The following is a 22,990-nucleotide window of genomic DNA, read 5'->3' as shown; positions in this document are numbered from 1 at the left end:
AAAAATTATTTAGAAAAAAATAATAAAATACATATAACTGTATAAAGCAAAAACTATGCAATATGGGTTTAAAGCCTATCTTATTTTGATACAAATGACAAGTATAACCTGAAATACTAAAGAAGGGCAGTAAATCAAACTATAAAGTTGCAAGATTCTTAAATTTTGCAGGAAGTAGTACAATATTAACACAGAGTAGAATGTGGAAGTTAAGGATACATATAGTAAAATTCTAAGAGGAACCACTAAAAGTGGCATGCAGAGGTAGAGATAAAAAGCAAAGTAATTAAAATGTAAGTATAACATTAACCAAAAGACAGCTTTCCAAAGAAGGCAAACCAAAAAATGGGAAAAGAAGAAAACAAGATAAAAATGGGAGACCTTAATCCAATACAGACACATACACACACACACATATATGTAACTATAATGTTACTTACATTAATTATAAACAAACATTCCAATTAAAAGGCAAAAAAACAGATAAAAAGGAAAGACTAACCTATATACTGTCTATAAGAAACTCACTTAAAAAGACAGAAGTTAAAAGGAATTGGATGGGGGCACCTGGGTGGCTCAGTCAGTTAAGCCGACTTCAGTTCAGGTCGTGATCTCATTGTTCGTGAGTTTGAGCCCCGCACCAGGCTCTGTGCTGACAGTGCACAGCCTGTTTGAGATTCTCTCTATCCCTCTCTCTCTGCCCCTCCTCATTCTCTCTCAAAAATAAACAGTTAAAAAAGAAAAAAAAAGGCAAATGGTTGGGAAAAGATATAACCTGTAATTAGTAAGCCTAAGAAGGCCTATTCTAACAGAGGCTAGCTATATTAATACCAGATATTGCAGATGTCAAGACAAATAACATCTCCAAAGACTTTTTCTTTAAAGAACATTTAATAATATTAAAGGAGGCAAATCACTGAGGAGCCATGATAGATGTTAAGGTGCATGCTTTAATGAGGGCTTCAAAATATGTAAAGCAAAAACTGACATAAGGGGGAAAAGACAAATCCACCAGATGAAAGTGGACAATTTTAACTCCTATCTCTCAACAATTTAATAGACTAACCAGACACACCCCACACCCTGGAAAAAAAATTCAGCAAGAACAAAGATGATCTAAGAAATACTATCAGTCATCTGACACTTTATATAACACTATACCCAACAACTGTAAAATACAGTCTTACAATGAGATACCACCATATACAAAGCAGAATGGCTAAAGTTAAATGATGACAACTATTAATAAGGATGAAGAGTGAAAGAAATACTGACACACTGTTGGTGAGGGTATAAAATATTATATTCACTTTGGAAAAGAGGTTGGCATTTCTTAGAAAGTTAAACACATATCATACAACCTAGCTCCTCCACTTCTACATTATTTACCCCCAAGAGAAATCAACACGTCTACAAAGCACTACCAGAATGTTCATAGCACCTTTATTCATAATAGCCAGGCATTAAAGAACACACACACTGCATAACTGTATTAATATGAAGTTCCAGAACAAGCAACACCAACATATGGAGGAAAAAATGAGAATAGTGATTGCCTCCAGAGTAGGAGGCGATGAGTACTAACCGAGAAGGAACACAAGTGAACCTTCTAGAGCAATGGAAATGTCTGACACGTCGAAAGGGGTTTGGCTTACACAGGTGCAACCATTTGTCAAATGCATGAATGATACACCTAAGATTTTTACATTTTACTACATGTAAACTTTTGCTAAATTTAAAAACAACAAATATTTAACTGCAATTTGTGCTATATATGCTGAAGTATTTGGGGTAAAATATACTGAGATCTTCGACTTACTGTGAAATGCATCAGAAACTAAGATATACACTCGATAAAGCAAATATAACAAAGTATTGGAATCTAAGTGCTAAGTATATTTGTGTTCACTACACAATTCTTTCCCTATTTCTTATGCTTGAAACTTATCATAATCAAATTTCAGGGAGGGGAGAGGAAGCGAACGAAGATGCATTTGACTATTTCAGTAGGGAAGTTGCATCTGATCTCCAATCTTCAGTCTTACTTTCTTCCCTTTAGACCCTCACAACACCTGGGCACATCAGCTAAACAACCTATTATCTTACTTATGCCAACTCAGTAAGCCACAGACTTGGACATCCTGGTTCTTTTTATCACTGACCTTGAACCAAGCCTAAATTTGATGCCTATTCACCAAAATTTTGACTTAGTTGATCAGAAGTGGATCCCACAAATCCACAAGAAAGTTAAGAATTGTAACTGGATTATTCCAGATACTTTGAGTTGAACACAATCACCAGATATGTGTCTATGTATCACCTTTGTAATACCTTTACATGGGTTATCTCACATGAGGAAGATACTACTGTTGTAGATGAAGAAACTAAGGCAGAGAGATACATGGCTTAATATCATACAGCTATTAAATGGCAGCCATCCCACAGACACAAGCTATTTATTCTTCTTATCCCCATTTCACGGATAAGCTGATGTACATACAAATTATTCTGACCAAGATCACTCAGTTAATAAGCAGCAGGCCTGTACCTGACATGACAATATCAATCAATTAAATCTCCCCAAACTCAGTTTTATTATATGCTCCTAATCTGTTCTGTATCAATGAGATTTTTTCATTATTTCATTATTACTGGTATCACAGTAAAGACAAAAAGGCCAAATATTTAGTGACTAACACACATTCCTTATAAGTTTTGAGATCTAAGAGAAAGTGAAAGGCAAAACATACTTTTACTACCTCATAATGCAAAACGGGTTATTTACAACACAGAGCTCTATTAACCTGAATGTTTAAGTGAATAAAAAATACCAATCCCTGCTAAATGCCAAAAGTACCTGAAACTAGCCTAATTTGTTTACATTCCACTAAAAATAAAACGTCTTCCATTTGACTTATCCCAAAAACCCATTAAAATACCCACAAATGTTCCATCCTTTACCAAAAGTTCTTATTCACTATATCTGAATTAAGAACTAGTCTAAACGTTACTTGTCATCTGAAGCGAAAACAGCACTGAACACAAAATAAGAAAGCGTCTACCTAGAAACCTCTTCTACCTAGATTTAAAAAACAGAGGGTAGGCAGAAAATTTGCGGCAGCCACCCCTTTTGTACCACTTTCCTCGGATATGTGAAGACTAACTCCAGTGTGGAACAGAACTAAGGACAGGAATTGGGTGAGGCATCCTGGGATACAAAGTTGGCAGTTGGCAGTTGGCCAGAATGGACAGGGGGCCCAGAGAAGGGAGGAGGTGATAAAGAGGTCTGGAGTGAGACTTTCATAAAGCTCCTTACAGTATACCAACCAGTAAGAGGAAACAAAGTAAATTAATAAACTTTCACGCCCTCCCAATGTCTTGATACAACAAAAGACACACACAACACATATCTTTCTGTAAGACAGTCAAAACTGAGCTACAGATCTAAACATCAACTTCAGCTAAAGATCTTAGGAATATATTCTTCATAAAAGTTGAAACTGAGGGGTGCCTGGGTGGCTCAGTCGGTTGGGTAGCCAACTACAGCTCAGGTCATGGTCTCGCGGTCTGTGGGTTTGAGCCCCGCGTTGGGCTCTGTGCTGACAGCTCAGAGCCTGGAGCCTGCTTCCGATTCTGTGTCTCCCTCTCTCTCTGCCCCTTCATTGCTTGCTCTCTGTCTCTCTCTCTCTCTCAAAAATAACAAAAATTAAAAAAAAAAAAAAGTTGAAACTGAAGAGAAAGAAACAAAATTCACAGATCTGTTATCTGGCAAACACCACACCAAGATGTTTTCTTCATACAGGGATAAACTTTAAAAAGCTAGAGACACAAATTTTACTGAGAAATATAAAGCCTTGTCTAAAGAACAGGCTACATAAAGAGCTATACTAATCACATAGTAATTTCCTTATGTATACAAAGCAAGACAAATAACTCATTTTTTTAATTTTTTTAAATTTTTTTATTTTTGAGAGAGACAGAGACAGACAGAGCACGAGTGGGGTTGGAGCAGAGAGAGAGGGAGACACAGAATCCAAAGCAGGCTCCAGGCTCTGAGCTATTAGCACAGAGCCCTATGCAGGGCTCGAACCCACAAACTGTGAGATCATAACCCAAGCCCAAGTTGGACGCTTAACCGACTGAGTCACCCAGGTGCCCCAAAATAACCCATTTCTTAAAGGTAATTTAATCATGTCTACATAAAGAGCTTTTATAACAATAGAAAATTGGTTTGCTTAAGAAAACTACAAAATTTTATGAGCTGAATCACGAATGGCATTCAAGACTTTTTCTTCCAAGATGGTAGATAGAATACATTAATACATTCCTTCCTTACACAACACTGCAGCAGAACAACCAGAACCTCAGAAAAAGACAAAACCTCAAGACCAGTACTGAGCCAAGACCCCAGCATAATGTCATATATCACAAGCGAGGCTCAGAGGCAGAACGTCCAAGCTGCCAAAGCAGTCATGGTTCCGGTGAGTCAGAGAGGCACAACTACAAAACTGCTAAACAGGAAAAGAGGAGATAAAGAAAATGGAAAAGAAAGACTGCCTACTTTGCATAGACTTGGAAAGCATACCAAGAGACAAGAAGGAAATTAATACTAACTCTTATAATTTCAATTAACACATGATTTTATAGTCAACAGAAACTGTTACAGAAGATCTCGTTTAAAAATCTAAAAACTCCTAAAAAAATAAAACTCATGCATCAATGAAGAAGTCACAAATGAAATTTTAATTGGAAACAAACAACAAGGGTGCTTGGGCGGCTCAGTTGGCTAAGTGTCCAACTCTTGATTTCAGCTCATGTCATGATCTGGTGGTTCGTGAGTTCGAGCTCTGCCTTGGGCTCTGTGCTGATAGCTCAAAGCCTGCTTGGGATTCTCGCTCTCCTTCTCTCTGCACCCCCCTCACCACCACCCCCCACCCCCGCTTGCTCTCTCAAAATAAATAAAAAGAAACTTAAAAAAAAAAAAAGAAACAAAAAAACAAATGAAAGTATTAGGTATCAAAACTTAAATGATTCAGTTAGGATGAAATTCACCTGTGAAAAGAATGGAAGAAGGCCTGCATTCAACCCAGAAGTAGTTAGGAAACAAACAGAGCAGCCTATAGAAATACAGGCTAATTTAACCAATCTTTGATTAGTCCTTATTATTTCCAAACTTTCCGGTTCAGAATATATAAGGAACTCTTCCTAATAAAAGAAATAATCCAATAAAAAAATGGATAAAGGAAGAGAACCCTAAATGACAAGAAACTCACAAAAAGAGGTCTCCCTCCCTAGTAAACACGAAATGCTAAATAAAACTCCAATGGCATAACACTTTACACATATCACCTTGGCAAAAATGTAAAAAAAAATAAATAAAATCAAGTACTCTAAAGAAAAAGCAGATCTACCCTACAGTATTCAAACTGCCTTCAGAGCAATAAGGCAACATTTACTATGTTTGAAGATGTGGATCCTCCCCGATAATCCAACAACTCCATTCCCAGATAAACAGCCTAGAGAAAGTACTGCTTGTATGTGCTGAGGCAGAAGTGCATAAATACTGACTTCAGCATGTATTAGGATGTACAGAGTGGACTGTGGTATATTTTCATACTAGATAAATCTATAACAGTGAAATTAAACAACCTGGCAATTATCTTTTACAACACCCACAAATTTCACAAATCATAGGAAGAAAATGGCAAATGAGAAGAACATGTAACAGTATTAATCCATTTATGTAAGTTTCAGAAACAGACAAAACCCAACCAAACAGTAACATTCCAAAGGTCAAAGAATTTCAGTTGTAATTCTCTTACTGAAAGGAATTATGGCTTTTTAATGGTACCCATAAAACACCAGGTTAGGTTTTCCGTGCCGTCACAGTGAAGGTGGTTCAAAAAGCCCGCTAACTGAACACACACACACGCATGCACACTCACTTGGAAGGGACTATTTCAGTGGCAGATTATTCATTCCTGTGCTGGGTCTCCCCCAAGACCCACCCTTCCAGAACTCCCCTCACCACCACTACACCAAAGCTTTTAATAAACCTCAAGAATATAAGCATATAACCTACCTCTTCCTCTGGAGGTTTAGATGCAACAAAGCGTGTTCTCTCTCGTCTCATCTTGCCGCCTCCACTACCTACTCCAGAAGATAAACCATTGGCTGCAGACATACTGAAATTTGGGTAAGAAAAGCCACTAGGCAAAGAAAAAGAAAATTAAAACAAATGATATATTACTCTGGTCCATAACTTGTTAACTAACTGAATACCTAAAAATCAGAACTGCTAACAAGAAAATAAATATACAACTGAATGTGATTTTAAAAGCAGACAGAGGGGTGCCTTCGTGGCTCAGTCAGTTACGCGGCCAACTTCAGCTCAGGTCATGATCTCGTGGTTCTTGAGTTCGAGCCCCGCGTCGGGCTCTGTGCTGACAGCTCAGAGCCTGGAGCCTGCTTCTGATTCTGTGTCTCCCTTTCTCTGCCCCTCCCCTGCTTGCTCTCTGTCTCTCAAAAATAACAAACGTTAAAAAAAAAATTAATAAAAAAAAATAATAAATGCGGACAGATTTGTGTGTGTGTGTGTGTGTGTATAACGTTTGTTTTTTAACCTTCTTAATCTTCAAAAAAACATACATAAGTCAAACACAGACCTTACAAATGACATATAAAGAAGCTTAACTATGAAGATGCATTACCTTTCTCGTTGTTCTCTGTTTTGTCCTGGTGTCACAGGGTTCTCATATCCAGTCTAGAATAAGATGAGCACACCAGATTTACATGCCTGCTTATTTGTTTTCATTTTCTTAATACTTCCCTTCTGTCAATCCATTTTAATATTTGAAATCAGGAATTTGATGGGTTTTTAGTGAGTGAATCCTAAAACTTCCAACTTACACCCTGTTTCTGAACAACAACTAAATTACAACATGACTATACACATAAAATGTCACTGAGCACACTGCCCTTTCAATAAAATAGTAGTACACAAAATTAATACACTTACAGACCGCAAAAATACTTTTACTCTTCTCTCATTCTGGCCTATTAAAGGTGTAAGCAAATTTACAAGGATCTTCTTTGGGAAATGCATCCCTCTAATTTAAGTTCTTCCATTAAAAGAATATCATGGCTCCTTGGAGAGCTAGCAAATCACAGGGCTGAGACCAGAAACTTACAGGACGAGCCTAGATTCTTTTACATCAAAAGCAACTAAATGTTCAAAAACTGAGGGGGGAAAAAAAAACAAAAACAAAAAACTGAGAGGAAATATTAAAAGGACACAGGAGCCAGTTCAAAGGCCAAATGATAGAACATGAACATCAAAATAATGCCAATAAAGGATTATAAACTACAGAATGTGAGAATTAAAGTTGACTTTAAAAACACATTCAAAGATAGGTATGTAAATGAGATTCAAGAAAACTTTTCCTCCAGTAGGAGGTCAACTAATGTTGAAAGATAGGTGGAATTAGAAAACCACCCACTGGCAATCTACAAACAGGTTTAGGCAAAAATCACCAATAATACTAACTACTGAGAGGATATTTATCCTCTCAGTTATCTACCCACCAGATATTTATTAATTACAAAAGACAAAATCATCACTTTGCAGTGAAAAAATCTTACCGCTGCCACCTTAATTACCAAAAGCACAAAATTAGAATCTAATCATGAGGAAACATCAGACATTCCCAAACTGCAGGACATTCTACCCAGTAACTTACCTGCACTTTAGAAATCTCAATGTTAGGAAATACAAAAACAAACAAAAACCCTAAGGAACTGTTCTAGACTAAAGGAGATGAAGGGACAAGAAAACTAAAAAATGCAATACATAATCTTGAATTTTTTTCTTTTGGGATAACTGGCAGCATCAAAATAAAATCTATAGATCAGATCACAGAATTGTATAATGTTAAGTTTCTGCTTTTGATAATTATTCCGCAATTACTACATTAAAGGAATTCCCTGTTTGTAGGAAACACACAGTAAAATTAGGACATAGTATACTGTGAAGTATTAAAACTGTTCTTGCAAAGTCTATGAATCCAAAATTATATGTGAAATATTTTTAAAATTTTAATAAAGCAAGTATGACAAAATGTTAATGATTCGGTGAAACGAGGAGTCATGGCTAAAGACTACTATTCTGTCAACTTTAGCTTGAAAATTTTTAATAAATTAGATGAAGATCAGATGAGATTAAATATAAGTAAATACACAAGTAATGCATAAGATACCATGTAAATACAATAAATACCAAAAATACACTTTAGCTAAACAACACAAGAAAACAGACAACCCCAGAACATGGTGACATTTTAAGACAACTGGCCTGGTCTCTTCAAAAACCAATGTGCCTAGCCATTCCACTCCTAGGTACAGACCCCAGAAACACCGCAACATATGCCTACAAAACACCTGTACACCAAAGTTGAAAGCGGTATTATTCATTACAATCAAAAAGTAAAAGCGACCCAAATTTCCCTCAACTGATGAAAGGATAAACAAAATCTAGCATATCCAAACAATGAAATATTCAGACACATAAAAAGGAGTAAAGTTCTGATGTGCACTACAACACGGATGAACCTCGAAAACATGCTGAGTGACATTAAACTAGACACTAAAAACCATATTCTATGATTCCATTTAAATGAAATGCCCAGTACAAGCAAATCTATAAAGACAGATCAGTGGTTGCTTAAGGCTGGAGAAGGAGGGGTGGGAATGAGATTTTGGGTGGTTGGGATGAATCGTTATAAAAATGTTCCAGAGTTAACAGTGGTAATGACCAAACAACCCTGTGAATATGCTAAAAATCACTGTTCCACTGTAGTCTTCAATTAGGTATGTGAATTGCATCTCAATAAAGCAGTTGTTTTTAAAAAAAAAACAAACAATGTGGTAAGGGTCAAGGTTTGAGGTCAGAAAGAGAAAACGCAAAGCAATGTGTGATATTTGCTTGGATTCTGATTCAAAAAAGGAGCTGTAAACAACACTGGAATGTGGACTAGATATTAGACAATATTACATTAATTTCTTTGGATATGGTAATATAGAAGTAATTAGGAAATGCATGCCAAAGTACTTAGGGGTGAACAGATGTATAATACAAAATTTTATTTTCAAATGGTTCAACAACAACACAAACAAAACACACCAATAAAGCAAGTCTGGCAAAATTATTTCATCTAAACCATGAGTACATACTAGTGTTACTTACTAGTAAATACTAATTTACGATGTGATCACAGTGCCAGCCATTTGAAAGGCACACCAACTCGTAACCATCACTAATACACAAACTTTATGTATTACCTAGTTGCTAGACTGCAATGGTGGACTACTCATATATTATTTATTCTTACTCATTTTGATCAATATCCAAAGAATAGTGAAAATAGGGGCGCCTGGGTGGCTCAGTCGGTTGAGCGTCCAACCTCAGCTCAGGTCATGATCTCACGGTCTGTGGGTTCGAGCCCCACATCGGGCTCTGTGCTGACAGCTCGGAGCCTGGAGCCTGCTTCGGATTCTGTGTCTCCGTCTCTTTCTGCCCCTCCCCCACTCACACCGTGTGTCTCTCTCCGACATATAAATGTTTAAAAAAAAAAAAAAAAAAAAAGAATAGTGAAAATAAACACATACTCACATTGTGCTTTTTATCTATTCTTTGAGTAGTCTTCCTTAATTCACCAGATGGGGTCAGAGACGGTTTAAAATAAACAGTTCTATTTGTTGCTATGGAAACCGGCTTCGGGGTCATGAGTCTCTGAACGGGGGGATACTGAGAATCCACCTTATAGGTAATCAGAAATCATAGAAAAAACTTTTTTTTCATATATATCGGTGACACATATCTAAACGTTATCTGGCAATAGCTAATGTGAGCTAAAGACCATGAAAATGCCTAGAGAAATATCCAGTATATGCAAACAAATACTAGAAGGAAAAATAGATAGTAATAGAATAGTAATAGGTTTATATGTAAAGCTGTATATAATAAAATCCCAAATAGCTTCAGACTATTTTTTTCTACACTTAATGACTTTTCATATAAGCAGAAAAATGGAAACTATATTCAAAACTGTTCTACAAATCTAAGTTTCACATGTTGAATTTCAAATACAGAAACTAAAACTGATTTTGCCACATTTTCCCCAAATTACTCTCTAGATATCCTTCAGCTGGAAATAAGATTATTTTTAAACTAGCTATGAAAATAATTGCTAAAACTGTGAGCAAACCTCTCTCCAAGTTAATTTTCCCCTATTGTTATTTAAAAACCAAACTAAAAGTCTTAAAATTTATTAGTAAAACTGTGTTAAGAATTTGAAATCCTAGGGGCACCTGGGTGGCACAGTTAGTTAAGCAGCCAACTCTTGATTTCAGCTCAGGTCATGAGCTCACATTTTGTGAGATGAAGCCCTGCGTGGGGCTCTGGGCTGACAGTGCAGAGCCTGCTTGGGATTCTCTCTCTCTCTGACCCTCCTCCACACACACACACACACGCGCGCGTGCGCTTATGTGCGTGCTCTCTAAATAAACTTAAAAAATTAAAAAAAAAAATCCAAATCCTAAAATAAACTGGCATTATTATCTGAGCACACAAGTGTTTTGTCAACAGTCTTTTGCAACACGGAAACACAGTAAAAGTCCTGTTGGTGAAAGAGGACCATAAAGCCAAGAACTTGTACTCTGACCAAAGACTGTAATACAATGAATACAGTCCTTTCTCTTAGCAGCAGCTGTGAACAACATTGGTTTCCAAGGCAAAGCTCCTGCATACTAGCTCTTCCCTAAATCCTCATCACAACTGTGATCTTTTTTTTTATAAATTTTTTTTTTCAACGTTTATTTATTTTTGGGACAGAGAGAGACAGAGCATGAACGGGGGAGGGGCAGAGAGAGAGGGAGACACAGAATCGGAAACAGGCTCCAGGTTCTGAGCCATCAGCCCAGAGCCCGACGCGGGGCTCAAACTCACGGACCGCGAGATCGTGACCTGGCTGAAGTCGGACGCTTAGCCGACTGCGCCACCCAGGCACCCCACAACTGTGATCTTATAACTCAATGACAGTCTATTCTGTAGACTGTTACATCTGTGAAACATGAACTACAATATTGTATTCTGGCCTTTATATATCTTCACACCCATTAATAAAACTGTATTGATACTACATTTAAACATTAATAAAGACTTTTATCAATGAGAACTTGTATTATGGTACAATTTTTTAATTTACTTTTTAAACAATCTAATATAAAACAGGAGTGTGAGAAAAGCAGCCAATGCCATAAATTAATCCCATCGCCATGGCTAATAATGGATTCTCTCTTGCCTGATTACAAACATCTAGTTAATTCTAGATAGTGTTAGGAAGTAACACTATCCCTCCCCAAACTCTCAATTTTAGCCTTCTTCTCTGCAGAATTTTAGTAAAAATAATTATAACTTACCAATATCTCACACACAGTTCTCACAACGAATTCAGAAAATTATGATAATTTTAATCAGTGACCTCTGAGGGAAACTGGTGTTGTAGTAAAAGCTTTCACAAGTAAGGATCTGGGACTCTGCTTCTCCTGAAGGATACTTAACTAGCCACAAGTATAACTTACAAAAAATATACCTCTTTAACTCTATCAAGCATTTTAATTTTTCCACAGTAACCTCCAAAACTAATTTTAACCAAATAGAATACACTGAAAGGGTCATCAAGAAATTAGAATCTAAGTTATATTTATTAGTTCCAGTATCTTGGAACACTATTTTGACTAATGAAACTCTATTACACACAACAGATTTGACATGTTAATGAGGAAAGTTTAAAAGAGGATTATGCTCAATGAGGGTTTAGTTCACTGAACTTCTATAATTACTAAACATGTCAAGCATTGTCCACTCCTATTTTTATTTATCAAAAAGTCTGAGTCACTCATAGACTACCAAGACGCTGAAGATGGAAATGGCAAATAACCAAAAAGTACTGAGCACTTACTACATATATAGCATTGTGCTAAGGCAGGCCCTCACAAGCCGCCACGATGTCCAAGGAAACAAATCTTATCTTTCAAACGTGTCCCCTAATGACTATCAAATTCAATTTATATATTTACTAACTAAAAAATAAATACAATAAAACTGCTGAAACTTTAAGTAAATAAAGGCAAAAGAAGTTTTACCCTTTCCCTTTTGGCCTGAAAGTCTGAGGTCGTATCTATTCCACTCCTATCAAGAGGCTGAAAAAGTAAAATGCCATTAGAATAGACTGGAAATTGAGAAAAACAGGACTTTCATCACCAATATATAAAAATGTTATCTCTTATAAAAGGTTTATAAGTCAACTTACAGAATTCAGGGGAGAAGAAACAACAGACGGGATTCTTTTTGCATCCTGTTAATGTTGAAACAATACCAAAATTAAAATTTTTCACAAAAGTCAAATATTGTTATATACCTACATTTACTTGTGAGTCTAAAAATTTACCGCGAGAGGGCTTGACATCTTCTCTAAAGTTTGCAATATCCGCCGAGCTGTGGAACTGGTCACACCATAGGACTGTGCACTCAGCTGCTTAGCTTTCATCTGCCTTCTGACTGGTGCCTATGAAGTAAACGCTGCATTACTGTTTTGGACCATAAACTCTAAAGCACAGATTTCAGGAAATAAAAGTATTTACAAAACAGAACAGATATCCAAAGAGAAATAGGATTAATGTCCAAACAGGAATTTATCTCTAGATGGTGTCATTATGCCTAAGTTCAACTTTTCTTCTTTATACCTTTTACTGAAAAGCCAATTACTTTTACAATCGGAAACAAGAAAGACAGCACACACCGCACTGAAGATCTGCAACTATGTTAAATGGGAAAAGGGAGATCACTGGTATAAAGTTCAGGCATTACTTTGATCCATTTATCCCTGATATTTAAATCAAAGAACACTTCTTGTTGAGTCACTATGTCGTACACCTACAGCTAATGTAACATCGTGTGTCAACTGTAATCCAACAAAAAATAAACATAAGTAAATCAAAGAACTAAATAAATGAGAACAATATTGAAATATTAGTTATTCTGGGTATTAATTAAATTCCAAGATAACTAAATGAAGAGACTGTAGGCTCTATTGTAAAGGAAATTAGCATTTTTAAACTAATTTCTCAAATTTTGAAATAAGAAAAATTTTTAAATACTCGGGCTATTTCTTAATAACCTTTTAACTTTATTAAAATTGAAGTTAAGGAAAAAACCTTATAAAGAATAGACAAGTACCCTTTAATACATAAGCAATGTTTACAAATTCCAACTAAAACAGTTCCTTTTCTCAAAAATACATTACAACATTCCAACAACCAAATGACTACCACAAAGCAAGTTTGGTAATGCTTAATATAAAGATATTATCACAATCAAAACACAACTGAATCTCTACAAATAGCTCACAATATCTGAAAACTTGAACCATAACTACTTTGTTTCTCTGTCCGATACCAAACAATGATAACATTTCCAGAGTAGCTGCATGATTCTCCATTAGTTTTATTAAGAACTTGATGCCTATTAAGAATTGTTGTTCAAGCCAGAGGCTTGGGCAAACATGAAGCAACATTAGAATTCTCTAGGAAAATCTGATAGTCTGTCCTGTCACTGGATTCTACTGGCCACTGACCACTCAGGGCTTTAGTTTGCTAATCAACAAAATGGAATTGAATTACAGAATCTTTAATATACCTCCCGCTCTAATACTCTAGGAAAGGAATTATTAGCTTTGTCCCAAACGTCAGCGATAAACATTTGGAAGCCTGTGTTGAGACAGATTCTAAGGGTATGTCACAATTCACCATTAAAAAGTACAGGATTCAATGTAAGAAAGAAATGAAGAAAAGCAAGAATATACTGAGACTTGGACTATTCTATGAATCACAGGCTTGCATCATCTTATCTACTAACAGGCTGAACTAGTATTTTAACTTTAAAAATTTCTTAAAGAATACGATCCAGTTTAAACTTTAGAAAAAGCTCCCTGTGTAACTCCAACATCTAGTTAACATTTTCTTAAATAACAAAATACTGCCCTTCATGAACACATTCAGAAATAAAACTCATAATTACTGTTAACTACATACATGAAACCATCCTCTAATTAGGAAAACAAGAAACTAAAGACAAGACAGTCTTAAAATATACTTGTTTCTATGCCATTTCTATGTTTGTCATAGACTCATCTTCACAGATTCCCCTCTCCAAGAGTCTACTTACTGAAAGTATAATTACTCCTCCATCTTTAAAATGTCAAAATCTGTAAATGTAAGCACAACACCATATAGACAAAACAATTTCTTATGGGCTTCAAAGAACTCATAGGATAAAATACAGGATGGTGGGATTCACCTTAAATTTATTATCAATTTACAACTGTTCTTTGCTTATATGTAAATACAACTGATTTTGCATAATGACCTTGTATTCTGTAATCTTGCTGAACTCATTAAGTTCTGATAACTTTTTTGTATTTCTCAGGCCTTCCTATGTGGATAAGCATGTTGTCTATGAACAGGAGTAACACTTTCTTCCTTCGTGCAGTGGGTAGGCCCTGCAGTACAGCACTACACAGCAGCAATGCTAGCAAACAGCCTGTTCTCTTCCTGGCCTTAGGAGAACAGTACTCTGTTTCTCACCATCAGTATGATGTTAGCTAAAGATTTTCTGTAGATACCATTTATCAGGTTGAGAAGATCCCCATTTATTCCTCAGGCTACAGGAAATTTTTATTATGAAAGGATGCTGAATTTTGTCAAATGTGTTTTATGCATCTATGGAGATAATCATACAGTTTCTATTCTTTAGTTTGTTTAAATGGTAGCTCACATTAATTTTCAAATGTTGAACTAACCTTGCATTCCCAAGATAAACCCTACTTGATTATGAAATAGTAGCCTTCTTATATATGTTAGATTCTCTTTACAAATATTTATAGAGAAGGTTTGGGTCTGTAATGCCTAAGAAATATTAGTTTGTGGCTTTCTTGTAATGCCTTTGGTTGGTTTCAGTATCAGGGTAATACTGGCCCCATAATATGTTGGAAAGCGTACCCTCCTATTATACGAAAACGTATGCATAAGATTGGTATTCTTTCTTTCTTAAATGTTTGGTAGAATTCACCAAGGAAGTTAAATGAGCCTGAAATTTTCTTTGCTGGAAGGTATTCTGACTATGTATTCAATTTATGGAACAGACTATTGGAGCTTTTTTTTTTTTTTTTTTAATGTTTATTCATTCTTGAGAGACAGAGCATGAGTGGGGGTGGGGCAGAGAGGGAGAGAGGAAGACACAGAATCCGAAGCAGACTCCAGGCTCTGAGCTGTCAGCACAGAGCCTGATGTGGGGCTCGAACCACAAACCGTGAGACCATGACCTGAGCCGAAGTCGGACGCTCAACCGACTGAGCCACCCAGGTGCCCCACAGCCATTTATTCTTAATTAATACCAAATAACAAGAAATACTTAGGTATAAATCTACCAAATATGTGCAAGGTCTGTGTGATGAATACTACAAAACACTGATGAAAGAAATTTCAAAAACTTAAATAGAGAGACATACTGTGTTCAAGGACTGGGAGATTCAATTTTATTAAGATGTATATTCTTCTCCCTAAATTGACCTTCAGACTCAATGCAATTCTAATCAAAATTCCAATAAATTGTAAAAACTGGTAACATGATTCTAAAATTATGAAAAAGTAAATGACTTAGGAAAGTCAAAACAAGCTTGAAAAAGAACAAAGTTGGAGGACTCACATTACCAATTTCAACACTTACTATAAAGCTATAGTAATCAAAAGAATGTAGAGTTGGCCAAAGGATACATAGAAATAGAAAATAATAGAAAGTCAAGAAATAGAACCACATATATGGTCAACTGATTTTCAACAAAGATGCAAAGGCAATGCAATGTATAAAGCACAAACTTTTCAACAAATGCTACTAAAAAAATTGGACATTCGTTATGTTGAAAAAAAAAAAGAATCTTGATCCCTCATGACATGATACATACCATATACAAAAGTTAACTCAAAATAAATCAGAAGCCTAAATTAAAACCTAAAACTGTGGGGGTGCCTGGATGGCTCAGTCGGTTAGGCTTCCACCTCTTGGTTTCGATTCAGGTCACAATCTCATAGTTCGTGAGTTCGAGCCGTGCATCAGGCTCTGCACTGACAGTGTGAAGCCCACTTGCGATTCTCTCTCTCCCTCTCTCTGCCCCTCCTATTCTGTCTCCCCCCAAATAAACAAACAAACTTAAAAAAAACAAAAAAACAAAAAAACTATGGGGTGCCTGGGTGGCTTAGCCGGTTAAGCAACCAACTCTCAACCTCAGCTCAGGTCATGATCTCACAGTTCAGGAGTTCAAGCCTTGAGTCGGGGGGCTCTGTGCTGACAGAGAAGAGTGTGCTTGGGATTCTCTCTCCTTCTCTCTCTGCCTCTTCCCCACTCTCTCTCTCTCAAAAGAAGATAAACTTTAAAAACACAAAAAACAAAACCTAAAACTATAAATCCACTAGAAAACACAGAAGAACACTGTGACCCTAGGCTAGGCAAAAATGTCCTACATACTACACCAAATACATGAGGCATATAAGGAAAAAACCCAATATACTGAATGCCATGAAAAGTAAAAACTTCTCTGTAAAAGACTGAAGCCAGAGAATGGGAGAAAACATTTGCAAAACACGTATATGATAAAGGACTTAATAAAGGTGTAGCATACTCTTAAAACTCATTAATAAGAAAGCGACCCTATTTAAAAATGGGCAGAAGATCTGAACAGATATTTCACCAAAGAAGACACATCTATGGCAAATAGGCACATGAAAAGATGCTCAATTTCACAAATAAAAGCCACGGTGGTGTGGAGATACCACAACATGCCTATTAGAATGGCTAAAATAAAACAATGAAAAACTGATGACAAGTGCTGGCGAGAACACTCTTCCATTACTTTGCTGAGAAAACAGCATTACTTTGCTGTGGAAAACAGTTTGGCAATTTATTAGAAAGTTAAATGTATACTTACTATAAGACCCAGCAGCCAACTTCTGGGTGTTTACCCAAGAGAAATGGAAATTAATGTTCACATAACACACGTAAAACCACTTATTCACAACTGCTCCAAATCACATCAAACCCAAGTGTCCTTTCAGTAGTGAATGGATAGGATAAACAAGTTACAACTCAACAATAAAAGGAACTACTGATATGTGCAAAAATAAAGATCCGTTCCAGATGCATTATGCTAAGTACAAGAGGCCAGATTCAAAGGCTAGATGCTATATTGATTAAATTTAAATGACATTCTGGAAAAATCAAAACTACAGGGAAAGAGAGATCAGTGGTTGCCAGAGGGTAGAGGTAGGAAGAGGGGTTGACAACAGAGAGGCACAAGGTAACAATTTGCTGTGATGGAAATGTTTATTCAATACTTTGATTGCAGAGTGCATACACAACTGTATGTATTCTGTTAAAATGCAAATACTCTAAGAAGGGTAAATTTTACTATACATAATTTACACCTCAATTTTTTTAAAAAAGGAATTAATCATCACACTTCCTAAAACACAGACGCACATAACATGCTCACAAGTGTAATGAATAAATATTCACTTAAGTCCAATACAACGTTCAGATAGTCCCTAAATGAAAACGGTATCATTTTACCAAAAAAATAACCAAACCAAACCAAAACTCCATTGGAGTGCCGTTAATTACTTGACAATTTTTAACGTTATCATTCCTTCTCCTATTCAAACCAACCTGATACGGTGTGTTTCGGAGTTTCAGTTGTCTTGCAGCAGCTGCTGCCCCACCGTACATTGTTTTTCCAGGATAAAAAGGAGAATCTCCAAGCTGACTTGTTTTAAGGATTGAAGAATTCCCAAGTGACTGCACAGAAACAAAATGATAAATTATGAGCAATAAATACTCAAAACAAATGTGATTGAATCCAATCTTACTAGTACTCACAGGGGAAAGTGTTCCAAAGGCAGACAAGTTGAATGCTGGTTTTTTTGAGCTGGTGGCAGTGTGCTGTGAGAGTGAATGAGTACGTTCAGCCTCTGGGGACCACAGAGGTGGCACTGAAGTGTTCTTTGTAACAGCTATATCTGAAACAAAAATACGTAATGCATAGTTAGAGCACTAATTATAAGGCCCTCAATTTTTATAAACAGAAAATGAAAATTACAAGTAAGAAAAAACCTATCCCATGAAATTTAACTTTACTACCAAACACCAAGAATACCTTTATCAGAAGCTCTTGAAGAAAAACCACTGGTAGTTGAGATGTTATCATCATCATGTTGAGAGGTAGAATCTTTAATTTCCTTTACAAGGGAAAATCCAGAACTGCCAATTGGGAATGCCGAGGATGTGGAGGGCTGACAGTGTAGTGCAGGAGATTCCAACACGGAGAAATTCATATGGCTCCGATGAAGAGAAGGCCTTGTTAATACATCTGGGTAATTTGAAGAAGTACTAGTTGTTGAGGGTTCTTTAAAGAGTAAAAACAAAAAAACAAAAACAAAAAAAAAAAGGCATTAGTATTATGAATATACAGCTTAGAAAAAGCAATACAATATCACAACAAAATGGTTTTTAAGAAAACATACTATATAACATCGCTTCAATTCAAGCCACTGAAGCCTCCCATAAGCTCAGTTTAAGCTATTCTTTACTCAAAAAAGGTTTCATCTAGCTGCAATGAATTTACTTAACCTCGTATCAAACTATGTATGTTTCAGGGATCACATGCAATTTCTAAAAGTGCATGGCTCTTTATTGATATTGATGCTTGAATTGCTACTATAAAACCCACTCATAAAGAGTAAAAGAAGCTATATAAGTCATAGCAACCACTATTAAAATTGTAGATCTCCCAGATATTTTATATACAGACATAAATCATTTCTCTAATTATATAATCATGCTATGCATCCAGTTCTATGACCTGCTTTTTCATTTACCAATTTTGTCTCTACATACAGAGCATTCCTTTAAAGACCACATTGTATGTTATCATGCTAATTGACGCGAATTATTTTGTGATTATTTTCCCAATGTTCCATCGAACATATATGCACTGATATCTGCATACTCTTAAGAGTATTCTTTTGGATTAATCCATGGTTCTCTAAGAATAGAAGCACAAAGAGGAATAATTTAAAAAATACTTTTAAGCTTCCCACAAAAATATCTGATTCTGTAAGTCTGAAGTTAGGCCCATAAGAGAATCAATGGGATAAACAATTATATGGAATTGCTCTGCAGGACTCAATCAGAGAGTATGCTCATTTTTGCTTATGAAACATACCGCAATCCTATCAGTTATACTCCCACAAATAGCAAATGACAACGTACATTTCCACCATAGTCTCTAACACTGGACATTAACCTTTTCTGATTTCTATCAATCTATCAAATGGCACCATTATTTTATTTGCATTTATTTAAATGAGAGGGATACTGCATCCTTCCCTATACTCATTGTTCATTTACACTTCTATTAATTGCTTACTGATATAGTAATTTTTTAATGTTTATTTATTTTGAGAGCATGCACACCAGCGGGGGAGGAGCAGAAAAAGAGGAGACAGACAATCCCAAGCAGGCTCTGTGCTGTCAGCACAAAGCCCAATGTGGAGCTCAAACCCATGACCTGTTAGATTATGACTTGAGCTAAAATCAAGAGTTGGATACTTAACCAACTGAGCCACCCAGGCGCCCCAATAAAATCTAATCTTTGATCAGTAAGATACTGCAATATGACCTGAAATATTACAACTATTTTTCACTGTTGGCTGAACCTATTCATTTTGTTGATGTTATTTTTTGCAGTACAGAAAATAATTTGTTTACAAGGTTTGTAAACCTTGTAACCTTTGCTCACTTTTGTAAACTTTGTTTACAAAGGCATTTACCATTCCAAGACTATAAGAAATAGAAAATTTTACTGATTTTTTGGTACTGCACTGTTACTTTTATTTCAATATAATATTTAATCTTGAATCCATCTGGAGTCAGTTATGATACAGTAGCGAAGGAATGATTCAGCTTCATTGTTTCCCAAATGGTTGGTCTGTTTACATTCTAAAATAACCTTCTTTTTTTTTGTTCCTGTTTATTTTTGAGAGAGAGAGAGACAGAGAGAGAGGGCGCGCGCGTGCAGGGGAGAGGCAAAGAGAGAGAGAGACAGAATCTGAAGCAAGCTCCAGGCTCCGAACTGTCAGCACAGAGCCCGATGCGGGGCTTGAACTCACAAGCCATTAGATCATGACCTAAGCCGAAGTCAGACGCTTAACCTACTGAGCCACCCCTAAAATAACCTTAAATAAGCTACCTTATAATCACGGAGAAGCCACCACTACCACATACTAAATCCCGAAAGGCTTTTCACCCTCTTCCCCAGTGATGTATCTGTACAATAATGTTTTACCCACTACAGCTTTAGAACACATTAGTAACTGTAAAAGTTACTCCAACCCACCCCCACATTCCCCTTATTCTTTTTCAGAATTTCTCTACTCATCTGCAGGTGTATTTTCAAAAACCCTTAAAATCATTTGTCAAATTTCCAAGACTCTGGGCTGGAATGTCTGGGCCTCCAGACTAGTGCTTCTGCTATAATTTAAATAATCATAAAACTGAACAGAATAGGAGATATCTTTCAAACAACAGAAAACGGCACAAGAAAACTCAAAAAGTGAACCCTATCACTACCCAGCTCTCTACCTAGGTATGTTTTCGGACCTGGAAGAAAGAGCTGGAGTCCAAGCAGAACACAGCAGGCAGAAATCAGAATTAAGGGCACTGGACAGTAGAAAACTGCAGGGAAGGGCCTCCAGAAGCCACATGGGTGTGTCCAGACAGTGAATGGGCTTTCCATGCACAGAGTGAGACCATATAAGGCTTACCAAGTATGAGCTACTACAGAGTTGAGGAAACAAGTCACTAGGAAGTGAGCAATGCTAGGGGGCAAGAAGCAGTGTTGAGGACACAGGAGCCACAGGGTTGCCAGAACTTAGAGATCCCATAAACACCTCCTTAAATCCCTGGCATTCAACTGAGATGTTGGAAAAGCTTCCCCTTGAGACAAAGGATCATGTCCTAGAACAACATGTCCTATGTTCTTGGACATAGGTTTAGACTCAACCTAAAAAGCCACAAGAGAAACAATTTGCAGGCTAAGTCCTATCACTTTAGGGAATTTAAGAAATCTTGGACCCTCCACAGATGCACAATTAACAAAACATAAAACTAAGTTTACAAAGTTCAAAATGACCAGTAACAACTGCCTGCTCAAACAACAATCAATACTCCTCAGTGGAAGATAACAGCATCCCAAATCTCTACATGTATTTTTCAAAATGACATATATAAGAAAAATGTGATCAACAATGCAGAAAAAAGTCAACTGGAATTAACCATGAGATAGATGATGCAATTAAAGGCTTTAAAAATAAGTATTTTAGCTATGTTCAAAGTTCCTAACAGACTCATTAAAATGATTTGATTTGGATCACACTGAAGTTAAAAGATTTTAAAAAGGAAGGGATACCATGCCCAGCACTGTTTTCCTACTGACTTTTTTCATTCAGCTCTCCTTTATGTTCCTCAGCGGAACAAAAGAATTTCTTCTAGAGTGTCATACACTTCTGAAGTTTATTTCTAGGTTTTTGTTGTTTGATATTGTAAGTAGGATTCTTTCTTCCTTCATACTTTCCGTTTACTGCTTAAATAAGTTACTGGGGTTTTGTTTTTTGTTTTTCTATATTAACTTTGTGACTAATTTCTACAAATCTCTTATTTGATCTCTAATCAGTTGTTTTTTTTCCCATCAATTGGCTCTCTTGGGTTTTCTGGGTATTATTTTGCTTCCTTCTTACCAATACTTACATGTATACATACATCCTCTTATCTAATTACATCGTTAACATCCAGAAGTGGTGATGATGGGATTCCATTTTATACCTGACTTTAATGGGAATGTTTCTAATGCTTCACCATTACACGTGATTCTGGCCTTTGGATGACTAACATGTTAAGCAAGCTCTAAATGAAATAAACAATTCTAAATAAAATACATAGCAAATACCTATTATCTACCAGAAAGAAAATAATTACAAGACTTCCACTATATAAATATGCTAACTTATATTAATAATTCCCTCATGATAAATGATTCCTTATATCCCAAGATTAACTCTCCCTAGTGAGTAAGAAGATTCTATTTTTTAACGTGCTGCTGGATTGTATTTGATGCTCTGTAATTTTCTTCCTCAAAGTCTGTCTTCAAAAATACTTAAGAGCATAAGCAATAGAAAACAATTCCAGATTATTTAGTTTCAAAGTACTATTATACAAAAAATAAGATTCAGATAAAAACACTTAACTAGAACTGGAAAGAAACACCAACATAATAAAAGTCATACGTGAAAAACTCACAGCTAACATCAAACCCAATGGTGAAAGACAGATTTTCCTCTAACGTCAAGAACAAGACAGGGATACCTGCTTTCCCCACTTTTATTTAACCCAGTATTGCAAGCTCTAGCCAGAACAGTTAAGGCAAGAAGAAAGGCATCCAAAGTTGGAAAGGAAGAAATAAAATAGCTCTATTTACAAATGATATACCTTGTATGTAGAAACCCCTAAATATTACACACACACACACTCACTCATTGGAATAAATTCATTCAGCAAAGTAGGAGGTTACAAAATAAGCACACAAAAATGAGCTGTGTTTCTATACACTAACAATGCACATTTTGGAAAGCAAATTAAGGAAACAATTCCATTAACAGCATCAGAAAAAAACAAAACACTTAGAAATTAACCAAGAAAGTGAAAGACTTGAACAATGAGAACTATAAAACACCACTGAAAGAAATTTAAGAAGACATAAATGGAAAGACA

General features: G+C 36.1%; 1 protein-coding gene across 5 annotated transcripts in view; it reads right to left on the bottom strand.

Moving 5' to 3' along the window:
* The window catches only part of NUP153 (nucleoporin 153), an 88,334-nt gene that overhangs the window by 32,216 nt on the left and 33,128 nt on the right, over nt 1-22,990 (bottom strand). For all 5 annotated transcript variants that reach the window (XM_047860265.1, XM_047860264.1, XM_047860263.1 and 2 more), the window contains 9 exons: nt 18,321-18,569; nt 18,044-18,183; nt 17,834-17,962; nt 12,507-12,623; nt 12,369-12,413; nt 12,202-12,258; nt 9,668-9,814; nt 6,711-6,763; nt 6,083-6,209 (listed from right to left, as the gene is read on the bottom strand). In XM_047860265.1, the coding sequence (XP_047716221.1) occupies nt 6,083-6,209; nt 6,711-6,763; nt 9,668-9,814; nt 12,202-12,258; nt 12,369-12,413; nt 12,507-12,623; nt 17,834-17,962; nt 18,044-18,183; nt 18,321-18,498 (993 nt within the window). In that variant the 5' untranslated portion in view covers nt 18,499-18,569. The remainder of the gene's footprint in view (nt 1-6,082; nt 6,210-6,710; nt 6,764-9,667; nt 9,815-12,201; nt 12,259-12,368; nt 12,414-12,506; nt 12,624-17,833; nt 17,963-18,043; nt 18,184-18,320; nt 18,570-22,990) is intronic.

The sequence above is a fragment of the Prionailurus viverrinus genome, chromosome B2, assembly GCF_022837055.1.
Source record: "Prionailurus viverrinus isolate Anna chromosome B2, UM_Priviv_1.0, whole genome shotgun sequence".
NCBI lineage: Eukaryota > Metazoa > Chordata > Mammalia > Carnivora > Felidae > Prionailurus > Prionailurus viverrinus.
Note: the sequence above shows the minus strand (reverse complement) of the source record. Positions and strands in the feature narration are given on the sequence as shown.